This window comes from Schizosaccharomyces cryophilus (genome assembly GCF_000004155.1).
Source record: "Schizosaccharomyces cryophilus OY26 unplaced genomic scaffold supercont4.5, whole genome shotgun sequence".
NCBI lineage: Eukaryota > Fungi > Ascomycota > Schizosaccharomycetes > Schizosaccharomycetales > Schizosaccharomycetaceae > Schizosaccharomyces > Schizosaccharomyces cryophilus.
The window spans coordinates 752,389-776,123 of record NW_013185628.1 but is presented as its reverse complement, the minus strand read 5'-3'; the positions used below and the strand labels follow the sequence as shown (position 1 = coordinate 776,123).

General features: G+C 38.1%; 8 protein-coding genes across 8 annotated transcripts; 5 read left to right on the top strand and 3 right to left on the bottom strand.

Annotated features, from left to right (window-relative positions):
* Nucleotides 1–140: 140 nt before the first annotated feature.
* SPOG_00544 (ATP-dependent RNA helicase) lies at nucleotides 141–3,467 on the top strand (the record flags this gene model as incomplete). Its single annotated transcript, XM_013168719.1, has 2 exons — nucleotides 141–408; nucleotides 436–3,467. 2 exons carry the CDS (start codon nucleotides 141–143, stop codon nucleotides 3,465–3,467), a joined length of 3,300 nt encoding a protein of 1,099 aa, XP_013024173.1.
* Nucleotides 3,468–3,683: 216 nt separating this feature from the next.
* On the top strand, nucleotides 3,684–6,920 carry SPOG_00545 (anaphase-promoting complex subunit Cut9). The gene is made up of 3 exons (XM_013168720.1): nucleotides 3,684–5,372; nucleotides 5,409–5,544; nucleotides 5,601–6,920. The coding sequence occupies exons 1-3, from the start codon at nucleotides 3,784–3,786 to the stop codon at nucleotides 5,877–5,879; spliced, it is 2,004 nt and encodes a 667-aa protein (XP_013024174.1). The 5' UTR covers nucleotides 3,684–3,783; the 3' UTR covers nucleotides 5,880–6,920.
* SPOG_00546 (anaphase-promoting complex subunit Apc8) lies at nucleotides 5,947–8,196 on the bottom strand. The gene is made up of 3 exons (XM_013168721.1): nucleotides 7,868–8,196; nucleotides 6,927–7,645; nucleotides 5,947–6,884 (listed from the first exon to the last, which is right to left on the bottom strand). The coding sequence occupies exons 1-3, from the start codon at nucleotides 7,978–7,980 to the stop codon at nucleotides 6,037–6,039; spliced, it is 1,680 nt and encodes a 559-aa protein (XP_013024175.1). The 5' UTR covers nucleotides 7,981–8,196; the 3' UTR covers nucleotides 5,947–6,036.
* Nucleotides 8,197–8,807: 611 nt separating this feature from the next.
* SPOG_00547 (geranyltranstransferase Fps1) lies at nucleotides 8,808–10,559 on the top strand. Its single transcript, XM_013168722.1, has 3 exons — nucleotides 8,808–8,911; nucleotides 9,075–9,194; nucleotides 9,408–10,559. Exons 1-3 carry the CDS (start codon nucleotides 8,900–8,902, stop codon nucleotides 10,329–10,331), a joined length of 1,056 nt encoding a protein of 351 aa, XP_013024176.1. The 5' UTR covers nucleotides 8,808–8,899; the 3' UTR covers nucleotides 10,332–10,559.
* Nucleotides 10,560–10,592: 33 nt separating this feature from the next.
* Nucleotides 10,593–12,731, bottom strand: SPOG_00548 (protein phosphatase regulatory subunit Par2; the record flags this gene model as incomplete). The annotated part of the gene is made up of 5 exons (XM_013168723.1): nucleotides 10,593–10,769; nucleotides 10,881–11,029; nucleotides 11,341–11,654; nucleotides 11,933–12,243; nucleotides 12,348–12,731. The coding sequence occupies 5 exons, from the start codon at nucleotides 12,729–12,731 to the stop codon at nucleotides 10,593–10,595; spliced, it is 1,335 nt and encodes a 444-aa protein (XP_013024177.1).
* A 622-nt stretch (nucleotides 12,732–13,353) lies between these two features.
* SPOG_00549 (transcription factor tfiiic complex a box associated subunit sfc1) lies at nucleotides 13,354–15,327 on the top strand. The gene is made up of 2 exons (XM_013168724.1): nucleotides 13,354–13,592; nucleotides 13,755–15,327. The coding sequence occupies exons 1-2, from the start codon at nucleotides 13,476–13,478 to the stop codon at nucleotides 15,009–15,011; spliced, it is 1,374 nt and encodes a 457-aa protein (XP_013024178.1). The 5' UTR covers nucleotides 13,354–13,475; the 3' UTR covers nucleotides 15,012–15,327.
* On the top strand, nucleotides 15,269–19,493 carry SPOG_00550 (phosphoribosylformylglycinamidine synthase Ade3). Its single transcript, XM_013168725.1, has one exon. It carries the CDS (start codon nucleotides 15,355–15,357, stop codon nucleotides 19,318–19,320), a length of 3,966 nt encoding a protein of 1,321 aa, XP_013024179.1. The 5' UTR covers nucleotides 15,269–15,354; the 3' UTR covers nucleotides 19,321–19,493.
* On the bottom strand, nucleotides 19,364–23,274 carry SPOG_00551 (RNA-directed RNA polymerase Rdp1). Its single transcript, XM_013168726.1, has one exon. The coding sequence runs from the start codon at nucleotides 23,148–23,150 to the stop codon at nucleotides 19,536–19,538; it is 3,615 nt and encodes a 1,204-aa protein (XP_013024180.1). The 5' UTR covers nucleotides 23,151–23,274; the 3' UTR covers nucleotides 19,364–19,535.
* Between the last annotated feature and the right edge of the window lie 461 nt (nucleotides 23,275–23,735).

The window sequence follows — 23,735 nt, the reverse complement described above, 5'->3', positions numbered from 1 at the left end:
ACCTATCAAATTATGAGCTTCTAAGAGGTCGTTATAACTGAATATTGTAGGAAAAAACTTCCAATTTTCAAGGTGTACTAACTTGACCTTCTCAAGCACTTCACCAATTCATCATTGCAGGATTGTAACTGATCATTGCAATGTTTGAAGGAGAGTTAGATGATGCTTTTGACGTTTTTGAGGGAAAAGTTCCAAAGAACTTAAAGAAAGACTTAGACAGTCCGAAGGAAGAAAATGGCAGACAGTCATCCTCTAAAGTTGGTTCTCCTGTAGATATTGAAAAAGAAAACAATAAGCGACAGGATTCTTCTGAAGAGAAACAGTCTGATGTTAAGCGTAAAAAAATTGAGGAATCTGTTGCTGCTCCTTGGACCAGATCGAATGAGCCCGTTGCAGGTGCAAATAAAGGTAATGGTGTCGTAAATGAAATTGTAGATGCCTCAGGAGAAGTCCCCATTTCTCCCGAGAATGGCTTGGATAATGGCAAAGCTCCTGCTGATGCTTTGGTAACCGATTCTTTTGAACAGGAAGCGTCTTTGAAGATTGCTGGAGAAGTTGGCATGGCTGAAGCCAAATCGACGTCTGATCATGTTGTTGAACTTCGTCATCAAGTCCGTCACCAAGTATCTTTGCCTCCTAACTACAATTATGTACCTATATCTCAGCATAAAAGCCCCGATCCAGCTGCTCGAACATACCCTTTCACCCTTGATCCTTTTCAAGCAGTGTCCATTGCTTCGATCGAACGCCAAGAGAGTGTATTGGTTAGTGCTCATACATCTGCGGGTAAAACTGTCGTTGCCGAATATGCCGTTGCTCAGTCGCTTCGGGATAAGCAAAGAGTAATTTATACCAGTCCTATTAAAGCTCTAAGCAATCAAAAATACCGAGAACTATTAGCAGAATTTGGTGATGTCGGTCTAATGACCGGTGATGTTACTATTAATCCAGACGCTACCTGCTTGGTAATGACTACCGAAATTCTTCGCTCAATGCTTTACCGTGGTTCCGAGGTAATGCGTGAAGTTGCTTGGGTTATTTTCGATGAAATTCACTATATGCGTGACAAGGAACGTGGTGTTGTTTGGGAAGAAACTATTATTTTATTGCCTGATAAGGCTCACTTCGTTTTCCTTTCTGCAACCATTCCCAATGCTATGCAGTTTGCCGAATGGATTACCAAAATCCACCGTCAACCCTGTCACGTTGTTTATACGGATTTTCGACCAACACCATTACAGCATTATCTGTTCCCAAGTGGTAGCGATGGAATACATTTGGTTGTCGATGAAAAGAGTGTTTTCCGTGAGGAAAATTTCCAAAGAGCAATGACTGCTTTGGTAGAAAAACAGGGCGATGACCCAGCTGGTATAGTGTCCAAGAAAAATGCTAAAAAAGGAAAAACTGGAAAAGGAGGTGTTAAAGGTCCTTCTGACATTTACAAGATCGTGAAAATGATTATGTTAAAGAACTATAATCCTGTCATTGTCTTCAGTTTCAGCAAGCGTGATTGCGAAGCTTTAGCCTTGCAAATGTCAAAACTAGATATGAACGATGAAACTGAGCGCGACCTCGTCACTACTATTTTTAATAATGCCATCAATCAATTGTCCGAAAAAGATCGTGATTTACCTCAAATTGAGCATATCCTGCCTCTGCTACGTCGCGGTATCGGTATTCATCACTCTGGTTTGCTTCCAATTTTGAAAGAGGTTATTGAAATTTTGTTCCAAGAAGGTTTATTAAAAGTTCTATTTGCTACCGAAACATTCTCAATTGGTCTCAATATGCCCGCGAAGACTGTCGTTTTCACTAACGTTAGAAAGTTTGATGGAAAGAGCTTCCGTTGGATTTCAGGTGGTGAATATATTCAAATGAGTGGTAGAGCTGGACGACGTGGTTTGGATGACCGTGGTGTTGTAATTCTAATGATTGATGAAAAAATGGAACCTCCTGTTGCTATGACAATGCTCAAAGGTGAAGCAGACCGTCTAGACTCTGCTTTTCACTTAAGTTATAACATGATTTTGAACTTGCTACGTGTTGAAGGCATTTCTCCCGAGTTTATGCTTGAACGTTGCTTTTTCCAGTTTCAAAACAGTATGGAAGTTCCTAAGTTGGAAGAAGAATTGGAAAAACTTCAACAACAATATGACAATACATCCATTCCTGATGAGCGCGCGTTGGAGGATTACCATACAATTCAGCTTCAATTGAATAAGTACCGAGATGACGTTCGAACAGTTGTTAACCATCCTAATTTCTCTCTTTCATTTTTGCAAAGTGGCCGACTTGTAGCCGTAAAGCAGAATGAGAAAGATTTTGGTTGGGGTGCTGTTGTAAGCGTATCAAAGAGACCACTTCCCAAGGGTGAGACTAAGGAGTATCTTCCTCAGGAGTCGTACGTTGTAGATGTTATTTTGAAGGTTCCAACGGAAAGCGAACGTCCAAGGATGAAGAATGGTCGCTTACCCGAGATTCATACGCCTAAAGGAGATGACAATGGAAGATATGAAGTGGTTCCTGTTCCTCTTTCGTCTTTGAACGGAATTGCTCATATTCGTATATTTTTACCCAATGACTTGAAAGCTCAAGCTCAAAAGGACACTGTTGGTAAAGCTCTTAGTGAAGTTAAGCGTCGTTTTCCTGATGGAATTAGTCTTTTGGATCCTGTTGAAAATATGAACATTAAGGAACCAGCTTTCTTGAAGTTAATGAAGAAGGTGGATGTTTTAGAAGCTAGACTGCTGTCTAATCCCCTTCATAACTTTGAAGATCTTAAAGAAAAATATGATCAATATCTTAATAAGCTCTCGCTGCTTGATCAAATAAAAGATCTCAAGAAGCAACTTTCAAAAGCAAAAGCTATTATGCAGTTGGATGAATTAAGTGCTCGTAAAAGAGTCCTCCGCCGTTTAGGATTTACTTCTTCGGACGATGTTATAGAAATGAAGGGTCGTGTTGCTTGTGAAATTAGTACTGGAGATGGATTGCTACTGACGGAGCTTGTTTTTAACGGTATTTTTAATGACTTGAGTCCAGAACAATGTGCTGCTCTTCTTAGTTGCGTAGTTTTCCAAGAGAAAAGTGAAGCAGAAAATCAGCGCATGAAGGAAGAACTTGGTGGCCCCCTTCGAATTTTACAAGAAATGGCTCGTCGAATTGCTAAAGTTTCTCAGGAAAGCAAGCTTGATGTTAATGAGGAGGATTATGTCAACAGTTTCAAGCCATCCTTGATGGAGGTTGTGTATGCCTGGGCTCATGGAGCCAGCTTTGCACAGATTTGCAAGATGACTGATGTATATGAAGGCTCCTTGATTCGTATGTTTAGGCGTTTGGAAGAGCTTCTTCGACAAATGAGTGAAGCTGCAAAAGTTATTGGTAATTCCAATTTACAAAAGAAGATGGAAGACACGATTAACTGTATACATCGCGATATTGTTTTCAGCGCTTCATTGTATTTGTAATGAAAAAGATTTAGATTGATTTTTTTGGAATTACTGTGATTTTTTTATTTGTCTAAAGGTAAAAAGAATAAAATATTCGGTTTTGGGTTAATTTGTTCGCTAGGAAAGAAGTAAGAGAGAATAATTCTTTGTTTAAAATAGTAGAATAGAAAAAAAAGTAACTATCTGTATTTCAAATTCTTCGTTTACATATAATGGTCATCCAAGTCTTGCTATATATTCTACTCCCTACTACTCGCTATACTGTCTAACATCCACTACGCCTAAGAATACTAACAATTGAAAAAGTAAATATATACCTTTATCAACAACGATAATGGGGAAACGGTCTCAAGCCTCACTTAAATTACAGGCTACACCTTCTTCCTTTAGTCAAGGAGATTCACGTCCCCCGAATGCTTATATGACACCTCCATCAATGGGAGCACTAAATGTAAACAACTCCAATTCTCAGATGTCTACCTTGACGATTAGTCCTATGGCATATGTTGCAAATACATCAACAGAATTATCTTTTATAAGGGAAAAAAATTTGTCGACTGCTGGTCTTGAATCTTTATCGCGCGAAGAATATTTGCGAATGTGGAGACATGATGCATTAATGCAGCAACAATACAAATGTGCTGCATTTGTTGGTGAAAAGGTCCTTGATATGACTAAGGACCCGAACGATGCATTCTGGCTTGCTCAAGTCTACTGTTGTACTGAAGATTATGCTAGAGCAAAGAGCTTATTAACGAAAGAAGATTTATGTAATCAGAGCTCAGCTTGTAGATATCTAGCCGCATTCTGTTCTGTCAAACTGTATGACTGGCAAGGAGCCTTAGAGTTGCTTGGTGAAACCAATCCTTTTAGCAGAGCACATGGAAACAGCGACAAATTGCGTATGCAAGATGGCGGAATTAAACTAGAAGCTTCAATGTGTTATCTACGTGGCCAAGTTTACACAAATTTAAGTGATTTTGACCGTGCAAAGGAATGCTATAAAGAAGCTTTAATGGTTGACACAAAATGTTTTGAGGCATTTGATCAGTTAGTATCAAACCATCTCCTTACAGCTTCCGAAGAATGGGAATTAATAGCGAATCTTGACTACTCTACATATTCAAAAGAAGATGCGAATTTTTTGAAATCTCTGTATATGTTACGCTTAAACAAGACTTCCCACGAAACTGATTTAAGAGCAGCCGAAGATTACTTGACTTCCATACCTGGTTTGGAAAATAACGCTGATTTATTGCTATCAAAGGCTGAGTCTTTAATCGTCCGATCTCGTTTTGTTGATGTTTTAAATATAACCTCAAAGATCTTAGAGGGTGATCCTTACAACATGGCAGTTTATCCCATACATTTGGCTTCTCTTCATGAAATGGGTGAAAAGAATAAACTATTTTTGATTTCTCATGATTTAGTGGATCGCCATCCTGAAAAAGCCGTCACCTGGCTTGCCGTTGGAATATATTATTTATCTGTTAATAAAGTGCAAGAAGCGCGTAGATACTTTTCCAAATCGTCAACAATTGATCCTCAGTTTGGCCCTGCTTGGATTGGATTTGCTCATTCTTTTGCTCTCGAAGGCGAACATGACCAAGCCATTTCAGCTTACACGACTGCTGCTCGATTGTTTCAAGGAACTCACCTTCCCTATCTATTTTTAGGAATGCAACATATGCAACTCGGAAATATTTCATTAGCTGACGAATACTTGCGAAGTTCCTATTCTTTATTCCAGTACGATCCGCTCTTACTCAATGAAATGGGAGTTGTGGCATTTAATAAGGCGGATATGCAGCAATCAATAAAGTTTTTTAATTCTGCGTTGCAACTAGTTAAGAAAACTCAAAGCAATGAAAAACCTTGGGCCGCTACTTGGGCAAATCTTGGTCATGCCTACAGAAAGTTAAGGTACGTTTAAGATAATAACTTACATCTAACCTTTAGAATGTTTGATGAAGCAATCGATGCCCTTGAACAAGGGCTTATGCTATCTACTCAAGATGCGAATATACATACTGCCATAGCTTTAGTCTATTTGCATAAGAAATTGCCTGATCTTGCAATTACCCATTTACATGAAGTATGTTGTTGCTTTACAAGCAGATTCATGAATATAACTTTACTAACCTATTTTAGAGCCTGGCGATCTCTCAGAACGAGATTGTGGCGTCTGATCTCTTGAAACGCGCCCTTGAAGAAAATTCCCTGATTCCTGCTATCACTGATGATTTGGTATATGAAGATGCTGTCAGCGAGTATATGCAGCAATCGACTATTAACGCAAGTAATGGCAACACTGCGGAAAATCATTCACCTCGCTTTGGTGACCCATTAAATAGCAACTCTCTCTTATATATGGATACACGCTCGGAAATGATGATGGATGTTATGGATAATGATCTTTCAGAGCAATAACAATGGGGTAAAGCAAATACGTGATAGAATGTGCATGACTAATTTTAATGAATTTCATGATTAATAAAGAAAAATTTGTTTTACATTACACCTTAAAATATTCATCATAAAAAATCCTTCTTTAGAAGATGGCATAGGTTGGCTAACAGCTCCTTTTTCAATTAGGAGTATGTTCCATTCGGCTTCTTAACTCTCGCATCAAAGCTTTTGCCTCTTCAAGTTCCAGATCTCCGTTCAAAATCTCACTGACATACATCTCTGCTTGTCTATAGTTTTTTTGGTTAAGTTCTCTCTTTGCTAACCACATCCTCGCTTTAATAGTTTCCGGCGTCATATCTCCCTCTTCTTCACTTCGAATGCACTCCTTGTACATTGCAGAAGCAGTGTCTAAGTCCTGTAATTCTTCGTAAAGGTTACCTAAACGCATTAAGATTGAACTATTGATAGGAGAGCCCAGTAAAGCTCTTTTGTATGCTTTTATGGCTTCTTGCGGCCGTTGAATTTTTTCGTAACAGTTTCCCAGAGCCTGCCACATTCTCTGGTCATATGGACGAAGGGCAGTTGCACGTTGGAAATAGTAAAGGGCGTAAAAATGCATATCTAAAACTTCGTAAGTTTGACCCAGACCGTACCACGCCCTGTAATCTTTTCTATTGACATCGACTGCTAAGCGGTAAGACTCTATAGCGGCATGTGTGTTTTTGAGCTCAACATATTCATGCCCCATAAGAGTCCAAGCAGCTAAATAATTTCGATTTAGTCGGATTGCTCTCTTAAAATATGTAACTGCCTTTTCGTGTTCTGATAATAAACTGTAATAATTTCCGATAATTGAGCAAGTCTCTGGGCGAAATTTGTCTATAGTTGAGGCTACTTGAGCCAAGAATCCAAGTTTTGATTTTCTTTCTAAAACAAAAAGAATGTTGGAATAAGTATCCATATCGTCTAAACGGTATGGATCGCTTTTTAGAATAACTTCGAATAATTCTTCGGCGTCATCAAAATCTAGAAAAATAAATTAGGAAATATCAATAACAGTATCCATACCTCTTGTATCATAAGCTAGTAAAGCACGCTGTATTCTTAAGTGACGGCTTGTAGGAAAAAGGGAATCTACTTCGGCTAGCTTTTCGTAGACCGAGCTATTGATTTGGTGAAGCTCATGAGACGCGTAAACAATAAACACTTTAGTCATTACATGGTCATTTGAAAGTCGACGAATGACACTGGCCAACACCTCTGGGCTATCCAAGCATAATGACAGTTCTTGCCATGCTGACCAAAAGTAAGGAGTTTTACGGACACAAGAAAGAAGAAAATCGATAGCCTTCGCATACTGTTTCCTTCTCCTATTAATAATTCCACTAAGATATAACAGATAGGGATCCTGGTTCCCTTGTTTTTGCACACTATCCAAGGTTTCCGATATGGAGTAAAGCTCACGACTAGCTGAAGACGCTGGATAGATAGAGCTCATAACAGTATCTGCCTCCTCTTCTATCTTCTTCTCTCCTGATAAATACTTACTATAGAGTCGCAGAAACAGGGATTTTGAAGATTTACAGTGTTGAAGTGTATAAGCAGCTCTTTCAAATTCTTTACAGTCAAAGTAGGCTTTGGCCAGAGTGTAAGTAGTTTCTTCCTTAAATTCTAAAATACGCTCATTTGTCGTAGTTGTATCTTCTTCAAGTTCAGCGGTAGGAGTAGAAGAGAAAGGAGCATCAAGGGTATTTGGAGATTTCAAACCGGCAAGCATTTCAGCAGCCCTAAAGGAGGTCAGTATTTCAACAAAAAATATGATTTATGTTAGATTTAGAGCTTAAAACATAATTCTATTGCTGCAAGTTTCCAACCAAGGTCTTTTTAGTTTAAGCAGACTATCATCATAAACGTCCACCAGACATTTGTCATTTGCCATCCATGAAATATATCATAAAAACCAAGATAAAACACAGTCTTCATCAGCTTTCACTTTACAAGTGACTTACCATCGAACACTGTAGACCAAACCTCTTTCTGAGCATTCCTTGATGCAGTTCCATAAGCCGCTCCGAGTTTCCACTATTTTTTGCTGGGTATAGAGTCCCTCTTCCAGCATCATGATGGCGATACTTTTCCTTTTGACAAACTATCTGAGAGAATAACTCAAAAACGGTCAATCCTCCTCTGATCCAAGAAATAAGACGAATAACAGAGTTTTTTCGATATTGCAAACTTTCAATTTTTCTAATTTTCCTTTCTGATTTTAGTGTATGGTATTCAATAGCATTTGGTAGAGCACAAAAGGAAATCAATCCGACTGTTTGTGCTTACCAAGTTTGTTTACATCTTGAGGTGTCAGACTCCGTTTAAGGAAGTATAACGTTGGCGTAGAGCGCCTTACAAAATGTGTTTGTTTATGTAGAAAGGTAAATAAATCCAACAAAAAAATGCTATAGGAAAAAAAGAAGGTAAAGATATAGGGAGCCATATAAACACGAAGCATAGCAAAAAAAGAATAAAAGAATATCAAGAGACATAGGAGCAAAAGGAAATAGGTTGAATAAAAACTGTTTTAGGTAGAATGGTTTCGTATTTACTGTAGAACGAATGGCGAGAGAAGTTATATTCATTTACGAATTTTATTAGAAAGAAAAAAAAGGAAAGAAGGATCTGTATATGTGTTAAGAAAGCTAAAAACATTCTCATTCTCTAGTAATTTGAAAAAATAAAAGCTTGAAGTCAAACTTGCTCAACGTCTGCAAGCTAAAAAGCAGAATTTACATCAAAAGAAGAAAGGAATAATTTAAATGATATGAAATGAAACTAAAATCAAAGAGTCCCAAGCAAGTTTAGAATACATTTTTTTCCTTAAGAGAATATTTTCTAAAAACAAGAAAAAGCTTTTTTAGTGATACTTATTTGTCGCTAAATATGAGCTAAAACCTAACCTCATCTAAGAACTCCCCGCTGAAAAGGCTGACGCTTACAACCGGTGCGCTACTTGACTTTATCCAAAGAGTATACGATCTTTTCCAAATATGTCTTCTCAGGTATGTTGATTACATAAAAGCTAGAGCTTTATTTCTGTAGTTTTATTTTTACATTTCTTGTCAAAATACTTTGAAAATAGACGCGAAATCACAATTCATTGTCTCCTTTTTCTTACAAAATATTTTTATTTTTTGCTTTTTAAAGAGACTAACTTGTTTTTAGAATTCTGCTGCCGAAAAAAGACAAAAGTTTGAGTCCATCTACCCAGTTTTCGTCAATGATATTATGGACTACTTGAAGTCCATCAATATTCCCAAGGACGTTGCTCAGTGGTACGAAAAGGTATGTATCAACCTCGTAGTGTAGGTCTTCTTTCATACGCTGGATTTTGACACGTCTGATATGTGGGATGTGCGCTTTTATATAAAATTGTAGATGTTTAAGTGAACTTGAATAAACTTTGGTTTCATGAATGATAATAATCTTAATTTCTGCAATTCCCTCCGATCGGCTTCGCATTTTAATAAATGGCAAGGAACTCTAACGAAATTTTAGAATCTGTACCATAATACCCTTGGAGGAAAGTATAACCGTGGATTGTCTGTCATCGATACATACGAAATCTTGCTTGGTAAGCCCCTTGATGAAGAAAGTTATAAGAAGGCGTCTGTTCTTGGATGGTCCATCGAATTACTTCAAGCTTTCTTCCTCGTCGCTGATGATATGATGGATGCTTCCCAGACGAGACGTGGTCAACCTTGTTGGTACTTGATGCCAAATGTTGGAAACATCGCCATTAACGATGCTTTCATGCTTGAATCCGCTATTTATTTCCTTCTTAAGAAATATTTCCGTCAGGATACTTATTACATTGACCTTCTTGAACTCTTCCATGATGTTACCTTCCAAACTGAATTAGGCCAACATCTCGATCTTCTTACTGCCCCCGAAGACCATGTCGATATTTCCAGATTTTCTCTTGAAAAACACTCATTTATTGTTATCTACAAGACTGCTTTCTACTCCTTTTATCTTCCTGTTGCCTTAGCCATGTACCTTTCCGGTACTGCATCTAGAGAAAACTTGCAAATTGCAAGAGATATTCTTATTCCCCTTGGAAAGTATTTCCAGGTTCAAGATGATTTTCTCGATTGTTATGGCGATCCCAACATCACCGGTAAAGTCGGTACAGATATATTGGACAACAAATGTTCCTGGTTAATTAATGTCGCCCTTTCAAAGGCATCTTCTGAGCAACGTGTGATCTTGGATAAGAATTATGGTGTTAAAGACTCCGAATGTGAGGCTAAGGTCAAGATTGTTTTTGAAGAACTTGGTATACGCAACGAGTTTGCAAATTATGAAGAAGCCGAAGTTTCTGAAATTAAGAAGCGTATTGAGTCTGTTGATGAGTCCGGTGGTTTAAAGAAGTCTGTCTTCTTAACCTTTTTGGGCAAGATTTACAAGAGAAACAAGTAATCATACCTCTATGTTCTAGAATTTAATTAATAAGATACCCATATCTTATCTACAAAAATTACACCTTAAAAACTTGGCTTTTAGATCATTACGGCTCCTAATTCATACAATGGATGATATATTCAGTAATAATAGAGCACGGGAATATTCATAGCACATCTGACAATTAGGATTTATTATAATTAAGTATATCAGTAAATACTAGCGCTCAATAATCATAATCCTTTCAGTTTTTTCTTGATGTGTTATCAAACGTAAGTATTATTTTGAATTCAAGGGCTTTACGGAATCCACAGATGCTTTATTTATTGCAGCGATTTCTTCGAGTGCAGCCCATCTTTGCTTGGAACATTCCATCACCTCTTTCTCAATAGCCATTTTGCTGTGGCAGCGCTCGGCAACAGCATTGAAAAAGTCAAGATTCATATCAACGAAAATCTGCATTACGTTGCAAGCAATAGCTTGTATAGTTATATTCCAATGATCTTTAGTGGTGTTGTACACATAAGGATAGATTATTGGCAAAAGTGTACTTAGATTTTCGCTTACCAGGCTGGTAAAGTATTCATTACTCCAAAAACACAAAGCTCGCTCTGCAACTTGAAAATGCGGACTCGCAATCGATCGGGAAAGCTGCTGAAAAAGAGGTACTTGAATATGAACGAACTCCGAAGGTTCTAATACCTCAAAAATGTCCTCTATTTCGTTTAAGAACATTACTTCCTTGAAGCTATCTACGCGAGGCCAATACTTCAATATACCAGTCACGACTAACCTTGTCAAGGACGGATCTTTATCAATAAACTGCACAATACAATATGTCAACTGAGGGTGATATAAAAATAAGGATCTGGTTTGATGCAAAGGAATGAGTACTCTCGTCAAGAAGGTTTTATGCTCTTCCTTTAATGGCACAGCAAATCCATTGATAATACTAGCCGACGAGTTAGTCATACAACTAAAAATGAGCAAACATACCTTCCAAGAATTTCTAGTAGTTCAGCTATACCATGAAATGATTCTCTTTCATACGTGAATTGTAAAAAAACATTACTCATGGCCTTTCTAATATATGAGCGAAGATTCAGAAACTTTCCATATATGCGATGCAAGGCGGTTTTTAAAAGTTCACGCTCTCTAGGATCCTCAGAATTAAATAACATTAATAAATTATTAAAGAAGTGGTGATCCACTAAAGACTTCGATTTGGTGACTCTAAAGTCCGGTGACTCAAGAAAACGGATAAGAAGTAAATAAACTTGCTGCATATGTGGCCAAGCTGGCTCGAGATATGGCTCTTCTTCGAGCGATAATAAAACATTTCTATAGTCATTAAAAGCAAACGAAGGTATAGGACGAAACAAATTGACGGAAAACTACATATATTAGGATTGAATAACGTAAGTGTAAACAAACATACAGTATGTAAAACATGAGAGAAAAGAGAAATATTAACTACTCCTCGATTAAACGTAACAAAATCGATCATCTGAACCAGGGCCTCATGTTTTATTTCTTTGCTTTCTAGATCGGATGAAGGATCATTAAAATCAAAAATTACATTACACTGATCCAATTTTTTAATAAATAGCTGTTCACACTCGGAAGGGTGGACTTCTATTTTCTCTGTTAGTAAGGCGAAGATATACCACTGAGAGTGCTTACCATCAAAAGAGGGAAATCGGGTGAGATTTCTTTTTTCAGAAACTTGGAACTGAGAAGAATGTTGACGATGAAAGGAGATCCGGCGTACATTGTTGGTAAGATCAACATCACTAACCGATACCGGAGGCAAGAGCTTATTAGAAGATGCCGATGCTGCAGGAGAAAAATAAGAATTTTGAGGAAATGATGTAAAAGAACTTGTACCGGAGGGATCTAAGGTTCCATGTACTTCCGTTGCCAAATTCAGCTGAAACTTTGTTAGCGTAACCAAATTCAAAAAAAGAGTCGCAATCATTGCTTTATATTGTCTTGCAACTATAATAGTAAACAATACTTATGTTTTATACATACATCAGGAAGCGATATAGAAGCTGGCTTTAACGAACCCAAGCTTTGTTCATCTACGTCAAATCGAGGCAATTTTGAAAAGGTAGGAGAGCTCTTTGATTCTGCAATAACACTATTTTCGTCTTGCTTATTTTTGCCACTCTCAAGCTTTTCATCACCAGCTTCCCTAGCCAGAAAGGATTTATTAACTTTGGACAACGAGCTTGAGCTTTTCGATTTTTTCAATTCCTTCTTTGAGCGACTATATTTCAGTTCCGAGGAGGGTTGATTTTCCTTGGGGGAAGTATTTTTGGTATAGTCTTTCTTGGAATAACTAACATCCTTATCTGACCCGGCTTCATCTTTGAACGACAATGCTTTCACAAACTTATTTCTTAATCCTTTCATGAACAGGAACCTAAGAAAAGTAAACGGTGCCGAACTAACTTTACTATGATGTCGTATATACAGAATTCAACAGTTTTTTTATCTTCTTTTTTTCTAATATGCAGTCCCAAAATTTCAAGTGAAGATTAATTGCTTCTAAAAAACAATTAAACGAGCCTCCAAAGCTTCCTCATATGCTTCAGTAAAGAAGCTAGAACGGAATTCTTTATGCGATAAACCAGAAGAGAATGAAAGAAGTTATCTAGTAATAAACAGTTGTTTTACCGTCTTTCTTACTTTTATATGCTCTATTCTGAGAGCTGTTCCGTTCCGTATGTACAATTCGTCGGAAAGATATTCTTCCCTTAAACGCTGTTCGAGTCTTCGAGTGAACGCTTTTTTCCTCTAAAGAAACCCAATTTAATGAAGCAATAATCCAATTGGAAAGGACAGCTAAGAAATTAGTGAATGTCTAAAAGAGGAATGTTGAAGTTAATTGTAAATAGAATGGTTTATCAAGAACAAATCCACCTCGTTGAACTACACTATACCGAGCGAAACTGTTTGCACCACTTACTAGCAAACATAGAAACTACACCACAAATAAAGCAAAACAAAACAACATTTAATTTTCTTAGATATAGCTACTAGGAGGCAGAGTTACTTTACCTAAATATTCGTTGTTTGAAAGGTTACTTGTTGTGTCACTAGCCGAAGAATAGATTTTGATTGTATATTTATCGCCAGTAACTTTCACTAACATCCATGTCCGTGAAAACAAAAATATCAGAAAAAGAATACACCTCGATTGAACATCCTGGGCTTATGAAACATGAGCTATCATTTTATGAAACCTTAGGTGGGGTTCCTGCGATACAAAAGGTGCGTATAGAATTGTAATTAAAGCATTAGCAGATACACTTTATAGATCTATGTACAGACTCGTTGTTTGTGTATGAGGCTTAATATATCGACTGTTTTAGATATTCTGACTAGTGAATTGAAGTATGAAATGCAGTTCTAAGGTACTGACTTATGCTGTAGGCTGTTTCAACGTCGTTTCGCAATCCCAAACATGCACTCTTGGAGCTAAAGCTACGTCCTAATGATCATTACCATCACCCAGTACAAGCAAAGCTAAGACAAAGAAATGATATTTTAGTACGAGTCAAGAAAAATGGGGAAATCGATAGTGCCGGTAGGATTCGTCATGCTTTTGTTTTTCGAGATATGGCCGATTTCCAATACAGCACGGAAAATTCCCCATTTGCTAAGAAGTTAGACACTTCTCTTCGCACGTTAAACTTTGATGCAATTAGCAAATTCAATATAGACTTATCACCAGTGCAGCGCGATCATCTAGACATGCCTCCACCCCCTCTTTTCTCACAAGTTCCCCTTCCAACATTTTACAACTACCAGCAAAATCCTCTTGTAGGGCGCGTTCGGTTACCTGATGGTTCAACAAGGATAATGAACCTCAAGGGTCAATGTCGTGTATGGATCATTACAGCCACCATGAATATTGACCACGTCCCCACTACGAAGCATCAAAAGCTTTCGGAATCTCCGAGTAAAAATGTCCAAGAAGTAATTGATGCAATAAGCCCTTTATTTCGAGATCGCCCTATTTGGACGCGCCGAGCTTTATTGAACCACATTGATTCTTCCTATGTACATTATCTAAAGTTTGCATTGCCTCACATTGCTTATTTATGGTCCTCGGGTCCTTTTCGCGATACATATACTATTTTTGGCTACGACCCTAGAAAGGATCCTAAAGCAGCTGCATACCAATCCCTCTTCTTTAAATTAAAGTTGAATGAAAATAAAAAAGGACCTAAAAATCATGTTTTTGATGGAAAAACACTTTATCCCTCGAACCGTATATACCAAATCTGTGATATAACCGATCCTCAAATATCTTCCCTGCTAAGGGATTCTCCATTACGGTTTGAATGTCACCGTGAGACTGGTTGGTATAAGAGTGGTAGATTCTACAAAGTTAGGGATTTAATGCGTGAAAAACTATACGCTTTAACTGAGGGCAAACAACCTTCAGCTGTTACGCTTGATGCTATTATGAATGCTGAAGAAGTGGATGTTTCTGACAAAGAGACGAATGACGATGATAAAGATGCTTCGGCGAAAGACATTGCAATGGAGCCTGAGGAGTATACATCTTCTGATACCCGGGTAAATGAACTTATGAAGAATTTGATGGAGCGGAGCCAAGAACATGAAGGTTTTGATGATTTATACGATTTTGACGAAGACTATGAAGATATATTTGGCGAATAAATACTTAGTTGTCTACTAAAATTCTTCCACACACTAAGAAAGTTTTATTTATTTTTGGTCTAAGCCTTTCATATTTATGCACTATTGAGCATTGTTTACTTATGTTATACAATCATTGTCATTTTTTTTTTCTCTTCGTTCAATGATTTTGATTGCATGAAAGCTTTTATGAGATTATCTTTGCCAAATCTAGGAGATACCGCAATCTTGCGTGGCGGCTTACATATAGCTATTAACTGAATTTTTTCTTGTAGAATCAATTTAGACGGAGCTAAACAAATTGGCGAGTCGGGTCTATAACTCCTCAGTGCTTATTAAAAAGTAATTGGAGTAATCCGCTAAAATGTTAGTTCTTTACGGAGGTTCTGCCTTGACATCTCATAACCAGAAGAAGCTTTTAGAAGCTACGGTTTCAGCCTTTGAACGTATAGAAGCTGTATATTTTTATTTAATTCAAACAAAAGAGGGAGTTTCTGTGTCGTCTAATGACCTGAAACCAATTTTATCTGACTTGAGATCAGATGATTATATACCATCAGGTCCTACGATTGCCTATGTTTTTCCTCGTACTGGTACTATCTCTCCATGGTCTTCGAAAGCTACTAATATTGCAAATGTATGCAATCTGAAGGGAGTGAATCGTATTGAACGTGGTATAGCATATTCGGTAACACTGAAACAAGGTGTGTCTGAGAACATTTACCAAATTGCTTTCACTAATTTGTTCGATCGTATGACCGAAACACTCCGTTATGAGCCTCCCAAGGAAGATGAAGTTTTTAACACTCATGAACCTGCGCCTCTTGTAACAATTGAGCTTGGCTATAGCAAAGAAGCCGATAAGGAAGCTGCCAAACGTCGACTAGCGGAAGCCAATGTAAAATTTGGTTTAGCTCTTGCTTCGGACGAGATTGATTACCTAGTCGAGTGCTATAGCAACGAGCCATCATTAAAACATCGCGAACCAACCGATGTTGAACTTTTTATGTTTGGTCAAGTCAATTCTGAACATTGCAGACATAAAATTTTTAATGCTGACTGGACTATTGACGGAAAGAAAATGGACAACTCATTATTCAAAATGATTCGTAATACCCATAAACTAAATCCCGATTATACCATCTCTGCATATTCGGATAATGCCGCTGTTTTTGAAGGAAATCCTGGTACTAATTTCTTTCCCATCAATGGTGAATGGACAATGAAAGATGAAAAGATCGATTTTCTCGGGAAGGTCGAGACCCATAACCATCCTACTGCAGTTTCGCCTTTTCCGGGTGCTGCTACTGGCTCTGGTGGTGAAATTCGCGATGAAGGAGCCGTTGGTCAAGGGTCAAAATCAAAAGCTGGTTTAGCTGGATACAACGTTTCTAATTTACATATTCCTGGTTTTAAACAGCCTTGGGAAATAGATGTTGGCAAGCCTTTTCATATTGCCTCTGCCCTTGATATTATGTTATCTGCCCCAATTGGAAGCTCTTCGTTCAATAATGAGTTTGGTCGTCCTTGTATCAATGGCTATTTCCGCACACTTACCATGGAGGTGCCTAGAGCTGATGGAACAGTAGAATATCGTGGATATCATAAACCAATTATGGCTGCAGGCGGTGTTGGTTGCATTCGAAGACAGCACGCTTTCAAAAAACCCATTTCTCCTGGAAGTCCTATTATTGTGCTCGGTGGTCCTGCTCTCCTAGTAGGTTTAGGTGGTGGTGCTGCGTCCAGCATGAGCTCCGGTGAAGGTTCTGAAGATTTGGATTTTGCATCAGTGCAACGAGGAAATCCAGAGATGCAACGTCGGGCACAAATGGTGATTGATACTTGCACTGCGATGGAAGACAACATTATTCAATCCATTCATGATGTTGGTGCTGGAGGTGTTTCCAATGCACTTCCTGAATTAGTCCATGATGCTGGATTGGGTGCCAGATTTGAGCTCCGTGATATTCCTTGTATCGAACCTAGTATGTCACCTATGCAAATCTGGTGTTGTGAATCTCAAGAACGTTATGTTCTATCAGTGAAACCCGAGGATCTCGACTTGTTTAAGGGTATTTGTGAACGTGAAAGATGTCCTTACGGTGTTGTTGGCTATGCTACTGAGGAGCAACGGTTAATTTTGACAGATCGCCTTTATAAGAATACTCCAATTGACTTGCCTATGGAAGTTTTATTTGGTAAGCCTCCAAAAATGTCTCGTGTTGATAATTCTGATCCAATTGTCTTAAAGGAGTTTGATTCCTCCTTACTTTCTTACATACCTGTTGCCAGTCATCCAATCGCTGATGCTGTTCAGCGTGTTTTGCATATGCCCGCAGTAGCATCAAAATCATTCTTAATTACAATTGGCGATCGTAGCATTACCGGTCTTGTTGCTCGCGAGCAAATGGTTGGACCTTGGCAAGTTCCTGTAGCTGATGTTGCTGTCACCGTCACTTCTTACGATAAGGGTACCACTACAGGTGAAGCATTTGCCATTGGTGAGAAGCCCATCACCGCTCTTATCTCATCAGCTGCTTCAGCTCGTATGGCTGTCGCTGAATGTATAATGAATATGGCTGCTGCCTCGCTCCCTGAATTAAATCATATTCGTTTGAGTGCTAACTGGATGTCTTCCCCATCTCATTCTGGTGAGGGTGCCAAGTTATATGAAGCTGTTCAGGCTATTGGTTTAGACTTTTGCCCTCAATTGGGCATCAGTATCCCAGTCGGTAAAGACTCTATGTCAATGAGTATGAAATGGATGGAAGACTCCCGCGAGCAATCTGTCACCGCTCCTTTGTCGCTTATTATTACAGGCTTTTCTTCTGTGAATAATGTTGAATCTATCTGGACTCCTCAGCTAAAACGTGAGACTGAAATTGGACCATCCTCGTTGCTATATATAGATTTGGCTAAAGGTAAACAACGTCTAGGCGGTTCAATTATTGCTCAGTGTTACAACCAGTTAGGAGATGAGGCTCCTGATGTTGAAGACGTAGAACTACTCAAATCTTTTTTCGCTGTTATAACTGAGCTTCACAATACAGATTATATACAAGCTTATCATGACAACTCTGATGGTGGTTTATTTGTTACTGTTTCAGAAATGGCCTTTGCTGGACGTGTTGGTGTGATTTCAAATCTTGATTCGTTCTCCAACGACAATATTGCTACTTTGTTCAATGAAGAACTGGGTGCCGTAATACAAGTTCGGGATAGTGATCTTGATAGTATATATGATATTTTCAGAGTTCATGGACTTGTGGATGCTGTCAAGAAGTTTGGTAAAGTCATCTCTAGTGAGGCTCAAGAGATTGTGTTTGTTCGATCTGATGAGATAGTATATAAGTCTACACGTGCTACACTTCAATCACTCTGGCATGAAACTTCTTACAAAATGCAAAGCATTCGGGACAATCCTAAATGTGCACAACAGGAGAATGAAAACATTTTGGACAATTCCGATCCTGGCGTTGGTTTCCATTTGACCTTTGAACATTCTCCCAAGTCAGATTTGATTTTGACAAATCGTCCTAAGGTTGCTGTTTTGCGTGAACAAGGTGTTAATGGGCACTTGGAAATGGCTTATGCATTCCATGCTGCCGGCTTTACTCCTGTGGATGTTCACATGACTGACATCATTAGCGGTAAACATACATTAGATATGTTTGTTGGCATAGCCGCATGCGGCGGCTTCTCGTACGGCGATGTTTTAGGATCTGCTAATGGTTGGGCTACTTCAATCCTTTTACACGATACCGCTCGTCAAGAATTTTACAAGTTCTTTAATGAGCGTAAAGATACTTTTGCTATCGGCCTTTGCAATGGTTGTCAGTTGTTCACTCGTTTAAAGACACTAATTCCTGGTGCTCAATGTTGGCCACTTTTCCTTTCAAATGAGTCTTCGCAGTATGAAGGACGTACAGTAATGCTTCAACTAGACTCTAAGAATTCGGATAACTCTATTTTCGCTAAGGAAATGGGAGGCTCGCGTATTCCAATTGCAGTTGCCCATGGTGAAGGTCGTGCTATGTTCGATTCTGCGTCTGATTATGAAAGATTCAAGCAAGAAGGTTTGGACATCCTGTACTATGTTGATAATTATGGTAACAGAACAAACCAATATCCTTTCAACCCCAATGGAAGTACGGATGCAATTGCTGGCATTCGCTCACCTTGCGGTCGTTTCTTAGCTATGATGCCACATCCAGAACGTGTTGTCTTAAAGGTGGCTAATAGTTACTATCCCAAATCAGAATCCGAAAAATGGGGCATTCATGCACCATGGATCCGATTGTTCCAATCCGCCCGTAAATGGGTGGGCTAAATTTTAGCTACTTAATCTTAACGCTATTTCATACTTAATTGCATCAGTGAGATTCTGAGTTTATTTTGCTAATTAATTCGTCCTAACGAAAACTTTAATAAGTTTGAAAGTTCAAAACAATTTTTGGATAATATATAATTAATTTTATATTAATAAAAGTACCTTAAGAAGGATTTTATATCATGTTGTATGTCGACGTTGGATTTAGACAATGTTCAGTTGCTTATAGCTGCAGAATGAGCAATGCGACAAAGTATGTTGACAAAAATGTAAGGAAAAGAAATTAAAGGTAGCCTTTTTCCATTTCGCAAAGAATGTAGTCTTTGTTTGTACGTTACATCGTACGCAGCAGCTACGGCACTGTCAATTCGTGCCTTATTGTCTTGGTTAGAGCAGCTGGTGGAAAGTCCGCATTTTTCAAAGTATTCGTTAACATAGGCTTTCTTTATAATGCTAAATTGTAACATAATTTCTTCACGTACTCCATATTCGTTGATAGATGTTTTCATATCATCATTTAATAGTATAAACGCAGTGTAAACTTCATATTCCGAAGCTATCTCATATCGATTCATTAAAGCTTTCATATCAAAATCATAGCGCTCTTTGACTTCCTCCGCGATGTGTAAATAATTTAATTTGTATTTTGGTAACTTCATTCGATCATCGTAAACCATTTCCATGTTCGGATCAAACTTCCGAATACCTTCATTTTCCTTTTGAAATTTAGCAGCATATTGAAAGATCCGTCCAACAGCCGTTTCTGCTTTGAATGTTCTGGATCGCTGCTTTTGCATAAAATCCGGATATTGCTTAGGCCTTAATTCTTTAGGCATAGTACAAGCGATGCCGGATTTAGGAAAATCAACAGCTTGCGAGTGTAAGGCTGCTAGTTTTAAACAGGTTTGACCATAAATTCCGTCAGGGTTATTGTCTTTATCGTGGGCCCATGCTTTCCAAGCATTTGATATTAATCCTAAATTATCGTTTTTTATATAACAAATAAAAAATGCTTTCACTGAGTCAATTAGAGGTTTTCCATCCAGAAATTTTGCTGCATGTTTCCGTGTCGTTTCTAAAAGAGGAGGATAATTCACAATTTTAGGTAAAAGACTTGGATCCCATATTACAGTGTATTCGTCTCCATCTAAGTCACCACCGGAACACATTGCGGGAACACTTCTATCACCTTTTGTTGGGAAGACAACGACATTTTTAAGATGCATTAGATCGTCACTTCTAATAGCACGACAGACACGTATGTCTCCAGGGTGCAAAGAGGGATTTCTAGCTACAACACAAAGACCTAATATTACTGTTGTTTTTATCCGGCCAGTAGAGGAAGCTTCAGCTTCCGAATGATGATTTGTAACTTGAACAAAAATCTCAGGAATCGAAAGAACAGCATCATCGCAATGACCTTTAAGAGTTCCTGTTTCATCGGCTACGCCGAATAAATAAGCTCCTTTAGACACGTTAAGTTTCTGTTTTTCTTTTATCGACTTAAGAACCCATTCATAATAAAGATTAAGGAGATTTTTTGTAAAAATGTCATTTTTCTCTAAAAATCCTGACTGTATTAAGTCGGCCATAACAAGCGTTGATCGGTTTTCATCGACGTTATCCCTCAACATAAGGATGCACTTTTGCTTATTAGTCATAGCATTATTCAATTCGGATAGTTGGTTTTTTGCCATTTCAAGGAAAACATCTTGTTGAACCCCTAAACCTTCCAATAATGTAATGATTTGCATGTTTAAACGAGCATTTAAAAAGCGAGACACTTTAATTACCTCCAACACAGCATGAGGAGACTTAAATTTATCTTGACTTGGGCGAGGAAAAACCAAGTCACCTTGATGATATTCTAGTTTAGTCGGAGGAGCTAAGCTTAATACCCCTTTATAGCCTCCCATACGAAACTGAAAAGCTGAAGGAAAAAGTTCATTATCATCAATCTCAAAAGAAAGGCGACGCAAAACAGAGAGAGAAGCCATACCTATACCATCAGTGAAGCAATTATTATTTTTATAGATATCATTTCTAGGTGCAATATTAACAGAAAAACGATCTATGTCTTTGGTGGTGGAAAAACATTGACCCATCCTCGCTGCATATTTCGACACTGAATTAATTTCACTGAAATCACCCATCCATTTACGAATGTCTTCCACGTTCAAATCTGGTCCTGAAGCAAAAAAGAAGGCACCATGTTCCCTAAGTTGGGAATTGCCAAAGGCCAGAAACTCGTAGATGCGATTTCCAACTTTTACGCCCTGATCCAATAATTGAAGTACACGCGCAAACACAGCCTCGCAGTTCGAATTATCAGCGTAAACTTTTCGTTTGGTAAATTCATCAGCGACTTGTACCCGCATAAATCGGTCCGCGAATTGTCTATAATGCCTGATAACGCGGTTTCCTGCTTCGATGGAATCCTCTACAATTCGAATGGTAGTTGGAGTCACAAAGAGCTTTCTTATACGTATACTAGAAGTATTAATTAGATCGAAGAACGCCATTTGTTGTGTAAATATTTCCCGCGTAGGGTTGTGTAAAGGTTTTTGAGAAGCAAGGATATTTTTTAAAAAAACAGTAGCTCGTTTTTCTTGAAGCTGGTTCAAGTTGTCAAGGAGAACAGGTAAGTCAACCTCGGAAAGCAACTGCTGAGAAAGACACGTTTCCAGTAGATATAAAACGGTGTGAGACAGATCCGTATTGCGATATAGTAATTCACATCTCAGGGAATAACCATCAATTCGGTAAGTAGAGACTCGGTACATGCGACTCTTCAGGTTATACTTTTCTAATTCCTCTATAAAAAAAGCATTAGCTTCCTCGGAACGACTATTCCTTATGTCATATGAAAACATAACCATGTTGGATCTTCCTAATGGAACATTGTTTGAATTTAATAACTGTAGAGGAGAATTGGGAACTGCACGATTTGAAGAAGGCAAAATATCAACTTGACGACGCCAAAGATTTGAAGAACTCCATACTTTTCTCAATTTGGTTTCTGATTCCAAAAGTTCTTTACGAAATAATACAGGTGGTAATCTGTATCTGAATGACAAGGTGATGCTGTCCTTCTCAACATCGATACCTATATCATCGACTACACTCCGAAAATTGATATCCAAACGATAATCATCAGTTATTTCTCCAGCAATTATTCTAAAGCTTATCATAAACCGCCTATTATTGAAATCAACCGAAAGGGAGATGTCATGTAATGGCGTTCCACATTCGTGTCCAAACAGAGGAACCATCTTTTCATGGTAACTTTGACCAATTGTTAAGGAAGACAGGGGAAGTTGGACAATCTTATTATATTGATTACCAACCGTAGTAAAAGACGACTGTTTGGTCAAGGAATTTTGGGTGTAAGGGTCTATACGAACGTTCAAGTCCACGCCATTAACACGAATTTTGTTGAAAGGCTGCCAAAAAGGATCTCTCGGGGGAGGAAAGAAGCGAACGATGGCAGTCGTAGTCAAGTTATTATTCGGGGGCTCTATGAATTTCATGAATGATATGTTGCCATGTTTATGCAAAGGCTTCCACAGGTTATATAGTTTGTTACCATTTTCTTCTATCCATTCTGAAGGAATGTCAAATACCGTAAGTGTTAAACTATCCCAAAATCTCCAGACATTACTACGATTGGGACGTCTTCCTCCCGAAGAAGATGAACGACATCTTGGTAATTGGGACGCTATTATCGGAGAAATTGCTTGTTTAAAAGGAACCTTTAAACGTTCCCATGGAGATTCTCTGTAATACGTTTTTACTTCAGTACCTATAAAGTCACGTAGTGTTGTATCCATAATTTCAGCATAATATCAAACAGGTTCATTAAAACCTCTAATGGATACAGATTTTGATAAACTTTGCTCCAAAACGGTATTGAATATCAATCATCTGCAAGGCATACTATACTAAACGTTGGAGGTGGGAAGGCTACGACTACGTTTTAAGTTTTATTTTACAGATGTCCTTTAAGAAGATATACATCGTTTATAGAATTCGCTTGGAGAATGAACATTACAACAAAAAATTAGATAATAAGGCAACCATCGACTACTTCTCTGTAAATGGTTTTAGCTCACTAGTTGAGCAAGCACTTTGAATAGAATCAATTAATTTTCGGTCTGTGTACTTTATATTTCACGTTCTTCTATAATTTAAGCTTGACTTCGTGTGAATTTACAATGTAATCTATAACTGTTACTGAACTACTTTTTGTCGCTTGTTTACGTCTCATAAGTAGAAATATGTTTAATTGCACTGCTTGCAGCAAAGAAACATTCATTTACAAGGATGAAGGAGTGTAATTGCAATGAAAAAGAATACTTTTATAGAAAGCCTTATGCACGTTCTTTATATCCTATGATGTGGAAACAAGAACAAGG